The following is a 15840-nucleotide window of genomic DNA, read 5'->3' as shown; positions in this document are numbered from 1 at the left end:
CAAGGCCTGACACACCAGCCTGTGCATGACAGGGCCAAAAATCAACTACACACACACAAACACACACACACATACACACACACACACACACACACATACACACACACAGGCATACAGACAGACAGATAAGAGAGATACTGATGTTGGTTTAATGCCCATCTTTATTTTGGCTCCAGTTTATGGATATTTACGATAATAAAACAAACACACACACAGTCTCTCACACACACACACACACACACACAGTCTCACACACACACACACACACACACACACACACACACACACACACACACATTTTAAAGCATCAGGAGATTACATTTTCAAATATCAACTGGGATTTTCAACCAAGAGTCTGAGAAACAATGGCATTTCCTCAGGCGAGCCCAAATAAAATAAAAGACTGTGCGTCCTTTTTCCTTTATTATTGGAATGAGCCGTGTGGCCGTCTGCAGCTCTGATAACCACTTCCTGCCTCACATACACACACACACACACACACACACACACGCAAACACACACACAACTTGCCTTTAGCTCACTCAACACACACGCTCAAACACATTTTACAGACATCCTTCCCATAGTTCCTCAAACACATGCACACATAATCAGAGTCTTCCCTTTATCCTACCCTCTACACACACACACACACACACACACACACACACACATTTCCTGTCATTAGTTGCTCGTTTTGACTGTGTTTAAGGTGTTTTCTGACTAAAAGTTGTCAACCACGTAACTAAATCTGTGCAGCAAGGTTCTTTATCCCGGCCGCAGGGCTAGTTGAGTTATCATGTCGGCTTTGACAAGCAACCCGGTGGTAATAGAGGTGTCAGTGTGTGTTGGTGGGAGGTAGAGAGTGTGTGTGTGTGTGTGCTTGGGTGCTATGTCCTGTGCTCTAACCCTGTCCCTTGTTGTGGGGAGAAAGTGTGCGTGTTTCGATTGGATGTGGCAGTATTTGGCGTCTTTTGGTGTATGTTGAAGTTTGTGTGTGTGTGTGTGTGTGTGTGTGTGTGTGTGTGTGTGTGTGTGTGTGGGTGTGTGTGTGTCCAGTCGTGTTCTTTGCCCTCATGGTTATTGTGGCTAGCTGTGGGGATCAAGTGCGTTACCATGGCGGCGGCAAGCCTATCGCCCCTGGAGACGACACCTTAGTGAGAGGGAATCTTCAACAGCCCAGAGTCGGGCAGAGGGTAAATGAGAGACTCTCTTGGGGCCCCTTAAAGTGAGGACCCAGCACACTTTAAAACCAGGGGTCAGAAAGAAGCCTGAAACCATATCCAGTAGTACCGGCCATGGTTACACAGCAGACAGACACAGTCAGCTAACTGAGCCCCAATGTTACATTTAGGACATGGCATCCAGTGCAAAGATTTTAAAGTCTTTTATGAGGGAACTCATGAAGTTTTAAAGCAAAGATCAAGATTAGGGTTAAGATTTGAAATAAATCAAGCAGAAAGGAAAGCATTTGTGTGGGATAATGTCCATGTATAATGTGTCCAATAATTGTGTGCAGCTTTACTTCTGTTTTGCCTTGGGTACATTTTTTGCCATAACATCACTGTTGCTGTATTCATTTTACAAGGGATTTTTAAATTGCGGACAATGTGGAAATGGTTTAGAGTAAGAACTTACTTGTTACAGCTCTAAAAAAAAGGGCGCTCCCATGATTTGTAGTAGTGTGTCTCTATATTGTTTTGGCTCACAGAAAATCCATATATAAAAATGAGTAAACTGATCTTCAAGTGTATAATCTGTGGAGTGGCCCTTTAAGAGATCCTCAGTAAATGTTTAGTAGTTTTGTCTGGTTACATTATCGCGCTTCAGAAATACGGTTTTGATCAGAATTTCAGTCACACTTTTGAATACCATAGCTCGATTGTGACTTGCATGGTGTGATTGACAGTATGCATTGGTGCCATACATCCATGCAGTAGGAGATTGTGTGTGAATGTTGGAAGTGTATCAGCCTGGAGCAGTTATGTATTAACAGCTGCGTTAATGCTCCTTTAACCCCTTCATATTAGATACACATTACACACATACATGTAGCACTTACCCCAGTGCGTAGATGCATGCCAGTCTATGAGTTATCAGTACATGTAACAGCTGCACCCCTTGAGACTTTTGAGTTGCGGGTCCATTATGTACGATATCTGGGTATCTCTCTCCCCTGTGTTTTGCTTCCTGTCTTTATCTCATTCCTTATTCACTCGACTGAGCTCAAAAGAGATGATAGATTGTAATCACCATTACTACAGATTCCTCTGTTAGTAGAGCCACCGAGTTGGGGGTTTTCCTCAGTCGGACAAATGTCCCGAAGTGCAGTGTTTCACCCCCGGCTTGTGTCCTGTCACTTCAGGAGGAAGAATCCATGGTACATAACAATAACTTTCAACTAGATTTGATTCATGCTACTTAAGCCAACTGTTGGAGACAAGAACAAGGTTACGCACGCCGTCTGCAACAGCGTATTTCTTTAATCACTGTGGCGATGTTGGTAGGTAAGGGTGGAAGGGTTAACACAAGTAGACACCTGTGGATACATCACAGAGGGGAGGTTGACCGGTTGCCAGTAAAAGGGGTGCGGTTTCCTACTATCATGATTACTATACATGGCCCACATATACAAAATAATTATAATGTAGGTTAGTGACACAGACAGACGCATGCAAAACAATCTATGGATCAACAGAAAATAAATCAGCTCACATTTTGATAACAATCTCTGCAGCTCATCAAAAGTGAGGATTTGCTGCTTCTTCTTACTGTATATTATAGTAAAATGAATATCTTTGGGACTGTTGCCTATACAAAACAACAAAACAAAGCATTTGATGAGTTAACCCTGTCAGGAGCATTTCTCTAATAATAATTTCTCGGTGAAGAATCGGGGGGGGGAGGGAATTGATCAATGAAACTAGTTAGCTACAGCCCCATAAAATAATCAAGTAGCTTTACTTTTGCTAGTTAACCATTAATCTTATTAGTGTGAAGATGTGAATAGCAACATCTAAGTTCCAGTTAAGTTTAAGTGTGTGTGTGTGTGTGTGTGTGTGTGTGTGTGTGTGTGTGTGTGTGTGTGTGTGTGTGTGTGTGTGTGTGTGTGTGAGAGAGAGAGAGAGTATTCTGCCTATGATTAAGTAAAAATGAAAGAGATTAAAAGGGAAAAGAAGAAAACAGCAGTGGCGAGGTGTATTGCGGTTCAGTGGGCCTTCCTGTTCATCTTTATGGAAAGTGTGAACCTGTTTTCGGTGGAATCAGTGGAAACAGGGCATTATAGAAGGGAGTGGCAGTGATAAACTCCCTGTAGGTTGGAAAATATGCCCGGACCGGAGCCCACCTGAGCCAAAATAAAAAACACTGCGCCCCTCTGTTGCTCATTATTTAGCCGTTAGCCAGTTTCTCTTTGTTTCTCTCTTTTAAGCTCTAATATCTGGCCAGTCCACTTCCCCTATTTTTGTCTGTTGCTCCTTCTTTCCTATTTTCCGCCCTCTTTTTTCCCCCTCTTCCTTTGTTTGCAGAGTCTCTGCACCACCAGTTTCTCATTACTCTAATCCTATTTATCAAGCAGACAAGCACACACACATTCTCTTTCTTTGCATGACTCTTTTTCTTTCTACGTCTCTTCTGTTTTTGGTTCTTCGTCGACATTTTTCTGAAATTCAAACCAAAGATGAAAATGCAACAAAGTGAAGTGAGATGCTGTAAGCAACAAATTCATGACGAAAGGATTTGTCACCTCCATTCTGTCTATTAGAGACGAGCCACCATAGTGGTTTAAAGGTCTTTCTCGCTATCGCTTAAACTGTCAAAACCTCTAAACCGCCCAAGTGCCTTATGTAAACACTGCACTGTGATCAGGTCTGGGATCTGTAGTCCTATTGTTGTCTGTTGTTGTAGTCATGGGATTTAACAGTTTTCTAGGAGAGATAGCAGAGAGAGGTAACTAATCATGGTTGATCTGTTGTAAGCCACTCAGTGAGGAAATGAAATGTAAACACTGTCATTGTACTGTAAATATGATGGAGCAAATTTGTCATATCAACTTTTATTCATCTAAATAATGCATTGTTTTATGCCTCAAAATGGCTCATCGCTTCAGCAATGAAAGTAGGCCCCTATTGTTAAGTAAACCGCTCCATTGAACTTCGGTCTCAGGTCAGATATTACAAAAACTAAAGGGATTTTTGGGGGCCTGATTTTCTAAGCTGCTCCACATTTTCTCAGATCCACATTTGTCGGCCACAAGCCTTGATGAAGGAATCAGCCTACTTTGTAATCATTAGGTGCAAGCTTATGCACAATGGGCTTTTTGTCACCTTAAGCCAAAAGAGGTCTGTGGACTTCTACTCCAAGTCGGCTAAAGTCAGATAGACACAGTTTGTGTGGCTCCGACCCGCACTGATCGAGCACCAAAGTGCAGCCAAGTTTCTCACATCGAATACAAAGAAATAAAGAACCAATTCAGGCATTGCAAACTTGAACTTGATTCAGTCAATGGAGTTTTACCACAACAATACACCAAAAAAAAGATCATTGTTACACTCAGGTAGGAAAAAAAAACGCAATCGATTTGATTCCATGTAGTGTAAAGCAGTGTTACCAACTTTTTTCATCAGCCCTGTCAGATGAACCCATGTACCCCTTCATCGCCACCGCCTGTCTTGTTACACTCATGTTTGTTTGAATTGATTTTAAACTGGATATTATTGAACTAAAATGATATTAAAGTGGATGTAATAGTTGATGTTACAGCATTTTCCTCATACAATTGAACTGTCAATGTTTTAGTCTAGTTAGTCATGAGAAGTTATGAGAAGCTGGACTTTTTAACCATTTATCTGTCTACCTTCAGTTTTATATTTTGATAATATATCCATTGCATTTGCTATTTTAACCATTTGCTAACTATTTCTAGTTTCTAGTAATATGTTTAGCTAGTTGAACTATATATTAATTTTTATATTGTAACTGTTTGACTTTTGGCTAACTATTTCAACCATTATTTCATGTTTTTAGCTATCTGTTGTGACGATTTATTCATTATTGAGCATTTAGCTATCTGTTGTTGCCATTTATCTATCACCTTTAGCTCTTAGCTATCTCTTTTAGCCATCTATATGTCCCTTTTAGTTTGTTTTTGCTTTTTTGCTTACTTGCACGCGTACTATTTTTTATGCCTCTATTCCCAAATTTGATGTTTTCAGGTGTTTTCAGGTGAATATTTTTTTTTTCTCAACAAATCAAAATGAATATTGTATCTCTTTACTTTAGCTGCTCCATAATCGTTTTAAAGTACCCCTTGCAAAAGTGGATTCTTATAACGCAGGGATCTTCAACAGGGGGTCCGCGACTCTAAGGGGCCAGAGTCGATGCAGGGGGGGGCCTCCAAACTGTTATACATTTTTGAAAGTTTTTTTCAAAAGATTTAAAAAGTCATTTAAATTTAAATTTAAATTTAAAGATTTAATAAACAAATTGTTAGCAAATATAAATCCCCACTGCTTATTGGTCTGTAGTCAGGGTAGTTACTTAGGCCATTTACAGATGTGTGTCACATGTACAGTATGTTTTAACATTAAAACATGATTTATAAAATCATGCCAGCAATTATTAGGCGATTATAGTAGGCCCTGTGTAATATACAACTTCATTTTAGACAACATGGGGGCCCCTGCTACATGTCTTTTTCAGTTAAGGGGTCAGTTAAGACCCTTAATATAAAGAATCCTTGAATACCTGGATCCTAAAGTCTAACGTAAATGTTCTTTTTCTTTTTCAGCCTAACATTGGGCGTCTAGGCATCCCTCATGGACCTTCTGCCGAGAAGGTGGCCGTGGTTGCCGTAGATGACTGTGACATCTCCATGGCAATTCGGTTTGGAAGGCTGATCGGCAACTATTCCTGCGCCGCCCAAGGCACCCAGACAGGACAGAAGAAGTAAGCTGCAGTCTTTCTTTCTCTCTTTGGGTCTTTACACTCATTATCTCCAATCCATCCCACACACACCGCACACTAGCCAGTCAGACTGATAGGTAAATACGTTGTACCTTGGAGGCTAAATCAAGTTGCCTTCATTACAACAGATTACACAACTCTCATTCTGCAACCCTCTCCTCCTTTTGCCTCCTAATCTGAGTGTTCATCCTTGTGGCCTTTTGGCTGTAAGACACGTTCTTAGATTCCCAAAAGATCACCGCAACACAGGATTAATCAGACTTACTGTGTGTACCACACACTAATAAATTTATTTTATAGCGTGAGATTTTGTTTTTACTGAGTCGTATGGAGAGTTTGCATGCTGAGACACATACAGTTTGCAAAGGGTGGGGACAAAGAGAGACAGGGAGGTTCAAAGAGGAATTAATCAGGTTACATTCCTTCAGGAACTTGTTGCACGGGTCACAGCAGCTGAGAGGCGTTTAGATACTTTAATTGTCTAGAGCTGGAATATACAAATTTACATGATGATGGTGTGTAATGTGGTGGCAACAAGCAAATGCCTGCAGTTTTGTTTTTTCGAGAATTGGCGTGATATAGAGTGATATTGAGGCACATAGCATGTGGCTCTCACTATAATTTAAACCTTCTTTAAACAACACTAGCAACACTACAATGTGGTCCAATTTGACTATATTTACTACCAAATGTACAGTATTGAAAGGCAATGACCTACAAGATGTTTAATTGTAGGTTTCAGGAGCACGTCAATATACGAACTAAAACACATCGTCCTCTACCACCTTTATGAGGCAGAGAAAACCTGAGAAATGCCACTGAAACCAAAACAATCACTTAGCTTTTAGGACCAGAACACCTATCTTAGTTAATAGTGCAAATCTTTAAAACGTTTGTTAGAGTCCATTCAGTTTGAACCATCACATGTATTAATGTATTATTAAAGGGCACTATTATATATTTAATAAAATTGAAATGCTCCGCCTTAAACTCAGAAACAAGTGTTAGTAGTAGTCATCCATCAGGTTGCATTTTCATACAAACAAATTCTTGATGTTTGAACCGATACAGAAGTATGTCTCTACAACTATTAAGTTAAGACATTTCTAAGGAACTGTTGCAGTTCATGGCTCTAACACTACAACCAATTCCCATTTGCTTTATTTCTTTCTTGAAATACTCTTTAAATATGCTTAACATGCTCCTGGCTATGCAACAGTGTTTGCGCTGTACACTATGCACTAAGCAATTACATTAAGTCTTTTGTGTGTGTTGTTGAGGCTTTCAGAAGCTCTGGATGTAAGCAGCTTCCTACATGACCTAGTATGTGGAACCTGAATTGGTCATGGGGGTGGTAACAGTTAGCCCTGTGACAGCTTAAACCTTGGAAAACATATTTCAGAAAAGTCAGTCATGTTATGGGCTGATGCCTTACCTCAATCACCCTTTTTTGGTGTAAACTCAGGGCATTGACGGGGTATCAAGGATTTGTTTGTTACAGATTTACAAGCAAAAAGGGATCGAAATCAGCAGTCCTGACCATCATATGTGTATTTTATTATATTAGTAATGTTGTTTTAGTGTGTCAATTCATTTTAGAGGCAAAATCAGTCTGTTGCATCTACACCTGACTCTATTTTTGTGGTTGTTTGTAAAAGTATTAAATATTGACACAGAAGTGCATGAGTGTATTCTTTCACATTTTTGATTTTGCTCTGATCCATTTTCTGTCTGTGTCGTCTACAGGTCGTTGGATTTGACGGGGCCGCTGTTGCTAGGCGGAGTTCCCAACCTACCCGAGGACTTCCCGGTCAGGAACAGAGACTTTGTGGGCTGCATGAGAAACCTCAGCATCGACAGCAAACCCATCGACATGGCCAGCTACATCGCTAACAACGGCACCGCAGCAGGTTAGGAATGCTGCATGGTAAACTAAAGGCCATGATCACACAGTAGAGTTACACTGCTGCAGTTAGAGACATTGATCTTGTCAAGTGCCCTGGTCATATGACAGCCTGATTTAATAAAAGAGGAAAAGTCTGATGCCGTTTTTTGCAGCCCCTAAACATATGCATACATTGAATACACAGATATTGATTATTTCTCTATGTGTTTGGTGTCAAAGGTTGTCCAGCAAAGAAAAACTTTTGCACAAATGACGTGTGTCAGAATGGAGGAGTGTGTGTCAGCAAGTGGGGCACCTACAGCTGCGACTGTCCAACCGGCTACGGAGGCAAGAATTGTGAACAAGGTAAGAAGAAGAAGAAGAAGAATCTCTCAGTATAGTGTCTGTACATGTGTGTTTCTGCATCCACATGTGCATTCATACAGGTGGCTCTCTGGCCAAATGTGCCTGTATCCACATGCTCCTCTGTGAGCTTCTTTGCACACACATGCATGTGTTTACCTGCATGTGTGCGTGTTTGTCAAGGACTTCCAGGAAGTAGTGTGTGCTTGGGAGATCAAATGGGATAAGGAGGAGGACCTCCCCTGACTCACTCTGAGTCACTCAGCAGCCACAGTGGAGATTCACAGCAAAGCTTCTACCGCTCGCTACTGTACAAAAATTAAAGATAGCCTCAGGTTTGGCGTTAAAGAACAAGATTAAACTCTGACTCACTTATCTAACCCAGATAAAACAAGGAAGACTAAACAAAACACACAGACCCACTTGCTGTACTTTCGGATGGATGGATGGATGGATGGATGGATGGATGGATGGATGGATGGATGGATGGATGGAACATAAAAGCATCACAGCTTTTCAGTGTTGTTATGTACACTTCATAACTCATGTCATGTTCTTCAATGGTAAGGAGAGAACTTTGATTTCCTGCTTCAGGGCAAGGTTCCAAACAATGTGTGAAGGTGTGAATACCTCTCCTCGCCCTTTTGTCTATGAGGCAGCCGCCTAGCCAGTGCCAGGACCCGGTATCCAGTATCTGAACTGGGCCAGGATCACAGCAAGCTGGGTAGAGGTTTTGGCTGCTTTGTTGCTTGTTGACACATTTGGTTTGAGGCTTTGCACAACTAGCTGCCACACGAGAAACAAGAGATTTGTTATCATGGAATTTTACACTGCCAAAATCATTCCGACTGGACAGACATAAAAAGACTGAATTCCACTGGATATTGCCCATTTGGCCAGTCTCTTTTCCTTCTAATTCTATCAGATCAGATTTCAATTGTACAGACCATTTAAAAAAACACAAGGAATGAGATTTGTCACACTAATTTAAAGCAGATTATAAACCCACTATAGGCATACTGAGTAGTGTATTTCAAGTTTGAATCTCTGGATTGGTGTCAAACAAGCTGTTGCAGTCATTTAAGATTTGTCTATAATCCACATACTGTACCTTAATCATTTAAAAAAAAAGTGTGAAAGTTCAGGTGAGAAAATGATTCTCAGTTTGGATTGAAGCTGTGCTTGGTTGCAGACTTGGCTGCAGGCTAGTGTTGTAATGGTGTCCTGAGCAGAGTGAAATCACGCTGTGTTGTAATCCAGGTTTTCTGTTTTTTGTTTTGATTGCTGGTCGGAGTGTGCATGTGTGTTTATGTACGTGAGTGCCTTGTGAGTGCCTTGTGAGTCAGTATGAGACACTGCGGGCTGTTTTAAAGCATCAGTATTTGACGAGTTGGGTGTTCTGTCCGGTCTTTGAAGGCCTTGTGGAGGCAACTCCAGACCACTTTGTTTTCTGTATTTTGAGTATTCAGTAATCCTGCAAGGACTGAGACTAGGACTGCTAACCGGATTGTTAACTTACTAACCACCAGAATGTTAGCATTTTCCCCTGTGAGCATGTCAGCATACAGATTGGGCATGCTAACCTCCTCACATTTAGCTTAAATGAAGCCACATCGAGCCACTATCATGGCTTTGGACTCTTTTTGTCTTACTCTTAATAACATAAATCAGAAATGAGGAGTGGCTTGTTTTGTATTTACTTGATGAATGACTAAGCTTTGGTAAGTACTCAAGTAGTTTAGACTAAAGCCACTGTACTTTAGCTACCAGTTACCAGGAACAAATATGTGCTTTATCTCATAATTACAGCTTGTGTATATTTGTAAAAGCTTCTGTTAAAATATGTGCCCTGAGGAACCAAGAACATAGAGGGTTTTTGCTGTAGATCATACAGGAGGAAACAATTTGTAAGTTGTGCTAAAATGTTAGACCCTTGCTGTGCGTGTGTGTGATTGGGTAGATTTGTTCTTTTGTGTGTGTTCATGATCTCTCACTCAACATCTACAGCAGCTTATTTACGGTAGTATTTGTCATGTCTGTAGGATTTTCTGTGGATGTTAAGAATGTCTCTAGACATTGCATGCTTGTCTAAGAAGTACTGTGTAGTAATCTTAAAACAAAGTACTAATTATATCACATGACAACACAAATGATGGTGTCTCTTTAAATGGGGTTGTGTTTACGTCAAGACTTTATATTCACAATCTTATGAGTGGACATTTTTTGAAAGCTCCATGTTCACGAGTCATGTACACAGCTTCCCATTTTGTAAATACAAGTTCATGAGATCCATCTGAAGGCACCATGTAAGAAAGACAAAAAAATAATAAAACCAATATTAAAACTGAAAGGTTTAACTTCAGAACAGCTCCTTTTTCCTGTTTTTGTGTGGTGAGGTAATCCAACAGATCTCTATAAAGCCTGAACTTCAGACGATTTTTTCTCAGCAGTGATCGATTATGTTAATAAGAATTACACTAATGTCTCAATAAAACTATGGCACAGTTTTATCCTCAAACACTATCACAAATCTTGTTTTTTCCCTTACTCCCTTTCTCCTGTCTTGTGCAGGGATGCCATCTCCTCAGTTTTTTGACGGCCAGGCCCTGGTCTCCTTAAGCGAGACGGACATTACCGTCGCTGTTCCGTGGTACATGGGCCTCATGTTCCGCACCAGGCAGCCTGCTGGCACCCTAATGCAGGCCAATGCTGGGCCCTACTCCACCATCAACCTCATGGTGAGATTTAGTATACAGCACTGTATATTATTATCAACGAACATGCCATCATCGTCAGCATGCAGTGCAAACTTGACTTAATTTCTTCGCAGACGACTTAAACTGCTTCCTGAATGCAAAATAAATTAAAAGAACTGTCTTTTCCACTATTCAGGTGAGTGAACAACAAGTCCGTATGGAGGTGTTGCTGAGGCAGCAGCTGGTGGCGTCGCTGAGCTTCCCCCAAGTTCGGGTCAATGACGGGGAGTGGCACCACCTGTTGGTGGAACTGAGAAGCAGTAAAGACGGCAAGGACATAAAATACATGGCTTCTGTGTCCCTGGACTACGGCATGTACCAGGTACAGGCAAATGACACTTCAAATAGACAGGGTTGTACACATGGGTCTCAAGAAGTTCTCAAGAAAAAGAAGTTATCATTTTCAATTATGTGTTTTTGAGCAGAAGTCAGTGCAGATCGGTAATGACCTCCCAGGATTGAAGCTGCAATCTCTTCATGTAGGAGGTTTGCCCGGAGATGGCAACCATGTCAGGAAAGGATTTGTTGGCTGCATACAGGTAAGTGTGTCATATTTCGAAAAAGAAATATTTCCTCAACCACTTTTTCTTATTATATCCTTCCTATTTTCCATCCTTATCAATGTGTGTCCTCCATCAGGGTGTGCGTATGGGTGAGACGTCCACCAATGTGGCAAATGTGAACATGGCTCGGGGCATGAAGATCCGCGTGGAGGACGGCTGCGACCTGGCAGACCCCTGCGACTCCAACATCTGCCCCGAGAACAGCCACTGCAGCGATGACTGGAGCGTACACACCTGTGTCTGTGACCCAGGTAAAATAGACTTGCAAAAAGACATACAGTCCAATTAAAGTCTACACATTGCCCAGCAACTTTTGATTTTCACTCCTCATTGTCCTGTGTCCTGCAGGTTATTTTGGCAAGGATTGTGTGGATGCTTGCCAGCTCAACCCCTGTGAGCATGTTTCCACCTGCGTTCGCAAACCTAGTTCCTCCCACGGCTACACCTGTGAATGTGGACAGAACCACTACGGCCAGTACTGTGAAAACAAGTAGGATACCTTTTTTACTTTGTGTGTCTTTACCTGCAATTTAGATAAGTAAGCATTGTATGCCTAATGCTCCCTCCAAGACCCTCCTTTGTATCAAGATGTTAAAAATAAAGCAGACTAAAAATGGACTTTGCCTCCTACAGAGACAAAGCACACTAATCTTCCTAAGTTATGTTAGGCTTTTGCTCTTTTTGTAATGTTGCCAACATCCTGAGTCTTTCAGAGCAGCTTTATTAGTCAGTAATCTGAGCTTGATAGTGATTGTGTGCCTGTGTGTGAGGTAGAGAGAGGAAAGATCAGACATCACAAATAAAAAAATTAAACTATGAGGGGAAATTGGAAAGACTCTGTATAGGTACAGAAAGGGGACTGTTGGTTATGCATAGTCAGCATTGCCTTAGAGGGCACGTGAATTAGCCAGCCCCGATTGAGAAGCTGTGATTTCTCCCTGAACCCTGACCCCTATGACACGCATCACGTCCTGTCTAAAGCAGAATGTAGGATATCCCCCTCCATGCCTGACTGATCCTCCATGGGTGTTTCGTTACCACTGCCCTCATACTGCTGCTCGTCCCTTCATCATCAGATCACATCGCTTAGTCCAGGATCTCATCTCACTCTGAGAGAAAGAGAGCCTGTTTATGTTTGTACTTAAAAGTGTAGAGGAAGTTTATTCTAGATTCAGGGCAACAAAAAGCGTTAAGTTGGAAATAAACTTAAAAGATATCAGATTTTGGTGTTTTTTGTTGGAGCAGATACCAAGTCAGTAAACGTTAATACCTGATCACCCGTCACTTGTGTGTGTATTTTTTGATATTATTCCTAAATAAGTAGAACTAAAATAGGCACAATGGTGCTACTGTATTTTTACCAAAAGACCCCAAAACAGTTTTGTTCACTCACTGTTTTGGGTTACAATTAAATCATAGAAATGAAACACCACTGTCTCATTGTGTACCAGTAATTATAATGTAATTTCACTATTAGTTTGGTGAAGTCAAGAAAAAAGAAATCTAGTATTGCTAGAAAAATACAATTTTGACGTTGCATGCAATATTAAATGAAATTTTGTGCTAAACATCAGTTATTTACTCTTTTTTTTAAACAACAGTACATTTTGCTTTACAATGCAAGTGTGCTTAGCCTTAAACGTTCAATAACAACTTTTTTCACATTTTCAAAGTCTCTGTTGAAACATTGTTATTATAAAAAAAAAATATATTAATATAAAATATCAATTATAGCCACTTTGATCAATGTGTTGTTGTCTTTGATGACAGAGTGGAGAAGCCATGTCCTCAAGGTTGGTGGGGCAGTCCCATGTGTGGACCCTGTAACTGTGATACTAACAAGGGATTTCATAAAGACTGCAACAAGACCACCGGAGAGTGTCGCTGCAAGGTAAAAACCTACATGACTTGACATTTCCCAGATTGACAGCAGATACAAGAGTGTTTCTTTTCACTCAGGGCAAGGTAATACTTTAGACTTATGCTAAAGCACTACAGATTACTGTGCAATATTTAAAGTGAGACAGTGTGAAAGAAAGAAAGAAGACATTTTCTTTGAAAATGACATATCTCACTCTGACATCTCCCCATTTAGTTAATGTACAGGTACTGAGCATTTTGTGTAATTCAGGCCTGTGTGTAATGTGTGTATGACAACAGAGTGTAAATTGTAATTTCCCCTTGTGGGACCAATACAGGATACATTAATCTTAATCTTAATCATAGACTTGCTTTACAGATGGCCTAAAAGAGGCGCTAATAGTACCCCTAAATTTTGAAATTCTTTCAGATCACTTTTGATGATGTAAATATAATATCAATAATATTAATTATCTATGTCTTGTCCTGTTCCTGCAGGAAAATCACTATCGGCCAGAAGGCGAGGACACATGTTACCCTTGCGAGTGTTTCTCTATCGGCTCTGAGTCCCGAACATGCAATGCCATCACTGGGCAGTGCCCCTGTAAAGGGGGAGTCATTGGCCGTCAGTGTAACCGCTGTGACAACCCATTCGCTGAGGTCACTCCCATTGGATGCGAGGGTATGTGAGACCTACATTTTGTAATTACATGTATTTTAAATGTGATCTTTCCTGATTTCCTTGATGCTTTTTTTAAGGGACAACTGGCAATTTAAGTAAATGAAACCTTACCGTAATCATTAATAACTTAGACCGGCAAACAACATTTTTTTCCTTAAATAGACTGTTCATTGAAGCAATAAAGTAATAATAGGGAATAACTTAAACAAATGCTAAACCATAAATTGAGATAAACATGTCTAATTGAAAAAAATTGTTTGCTGTGTTCATGATGAGGACAGTGATTTAAAAAAGTATTTTCAAAAGTTTGGTGTATTGTTACTTTAAATGTTCGGGTTGACAAAGTCTCAGAGCCGGAAGCAAATAAGTGTCAAAAGGAGTCAAATATTGTCGCTCACATCTGCTGGTGCTGCAGTTGAGCTAACTGCAAGTCTTTGTCGCCACCCAGTCAAGCAGAATAGGCAAGTCTGGCTAGTGAGCTGACTTGGCAGTGGGACTCCAAACGTACAATACAGTAGAGATGAATGGAAGTCAAAAAACACAAAGTCCCATGAACAGAAAATGAACGTCAATGTGCTTAGTGTTTGACCCAAAACAAAGCTCTTTAAAGTCTCAGGACGTGTTTGGACTGTTAATGGACGGAGTTCTATATGGTTAAACGGTTCCTTTGTTCATTTTTGACCATGTGGATTTAAGACGTTGTTTTAGATCTAAATGGTCAAATACATTCTAAAACAAGGTAAGAGTGAGGGAGGGAGGGAGGGAGGGAGTGGAGATGAGAGACTGAAACAAGTGAGGGATTGGACATGTCATGTGGGTCACTGAGATGTGACCATCCATGGCAGGCCTCATACCAATCTGTCAGCTCTGCGCCAAACACAGCGATTAATGGCAACACAGCCTCTAGCAATGACAGAATGCCTTGTGTATTAGTAGAAATGATACTTAAATAAAGGATTAAAGGTCCCATGGGATGAAAGTTTCACTTTATAAGGTTTTTTAACATTAATATGAGTTCCCCCAGCCTGCCTATGGTCCCCAGTGGCTAGAAATGAATTAAGGTGTGAACCGAGCCCTGGGTGTCCTGCTCCACCTTTGAGAAAATGAAAGCTCAAATGGGCCGATCAGGCATCTTGCCCCTTGTGAGGTCATAAGGACCAAGGTTACCTCCCCTGTCTCTGCTTTGCCCGCCCAGAGAATTTGGCCTACCCATGAGAGAAAGCCATCATGGCATCAAACGAGCAAAGTAGCAGTTGGTCAAGGCCACATCCCCGGCTTCCCCCCCCCCCCTGCCCTCCTCCTTAAAAGCTACAGACTAAGAAAAGGCACATACTAAGGAAAGGTCATTACTCTCATCTAAACTTGATGATTTTTGTTTGTCCTTTCGTCCACAGTGGTGTACGAGGGCTGTCCCAAGGCGTTTGATGCTGGTGTCTGGTGGCCTAAGACCAAATTTGGCCGCCCCGCCGCCATGAACTGTCCCAAAGGATCAATCGGTGAGTGCTTTTCAATCCCTCTGATGACAAAAACAACATGCAAAGTAATCATTTAGCTGTGGATTCAGTCAAAACAGTGTGTGGTCCACTTTGATTTAATGGAGAGCAGACATGTTGCAGGCCACTAACGGTAAAGTTTATATTAAGTTCATTGACAATTTAAAGTTGTATCACTTTTATTAGTTTCTCTAATTTCCGGGGATAAGGATGTGTTAAGTTCAACCTTTTTTATTGCCATCAGACATAGCCAGGTTAGCTGATTCCATATTTT

General features: G+C 40.9%; 1 protein-coding gene across 4 annotated transcripts in view; it reads left to right on the top strand.

The window, feature by feature from the left end:
• Positions 1 to 15840, top strand: part of celsr1a (cadherin EGF LAG seven-pass G-type receptor 1a) — a 90191-nt gene that overhangs the window by 57156 nt on the left and 17195 nt on the right. For all 4 annotated transcript variants that reach the window (XM_034862987.1, XM_034862986.1, XM_034862984.1 and 1 more), the window contains 11 exons: positions 5789 to 5946; positions 7711 to 7874; positions 8090 to 8215; positions 10784 to 10950; positions 11105 to 11290; positions 11394 to 11507; positions 11608 to 11782; positions 11880 to 12021; positions 13302 to 13422; positions 13890 to 14073; positions 15468 to 15569. In XM_034862987.1, the coding sequence (XP_034718878.1) occupies positions 5789 to 5946; positions 7711 to 7874; positions 8090 to 8215; positions 10784 to 10950; positions 11105 to 11290; positions 11394 to 11507; positions 11608 to 11782; positions 11880 to 12021; positions 13302 to 13422; positions 13890 to 14073; positions 15468 to 15569 (1639 nt within the window). The remainder of the gene's footprint in view (positions 1 to 5788; positions 5947 to 7710; positions 7875 to 8089; positions 8216 to 10783; positions 10951 to 11104; positions 11291 to 11393; positions 11508 to 11607; positions 11783 to 11879; positions 12022 to 13301; positions 13423 to 13889; positions 14074 to 15467; positions 15570 to 15840) is intronic.

The sequence above is a fragment of the Etheostoma cragini genome, chromosome 23 (genome assembly GCF_013103735.1).
Source record: "Etheostoma cragini isolate CJK2018 chromosome 23, CSU_Ecrag_1.0, whole genome shotgun sequence".
Classification (NCBI taxonomy): Eukaryota; Metazoa; Chordata; class Actinopteri; order Perciformes; family Percidae; genus Etheostoma; species Etheostoma cragini.
The sequence above is the reverse complement of the archived record's forward strand: the minus strand, read 5'-3'. Positions and strand labels throughout refer to the sequence as shown.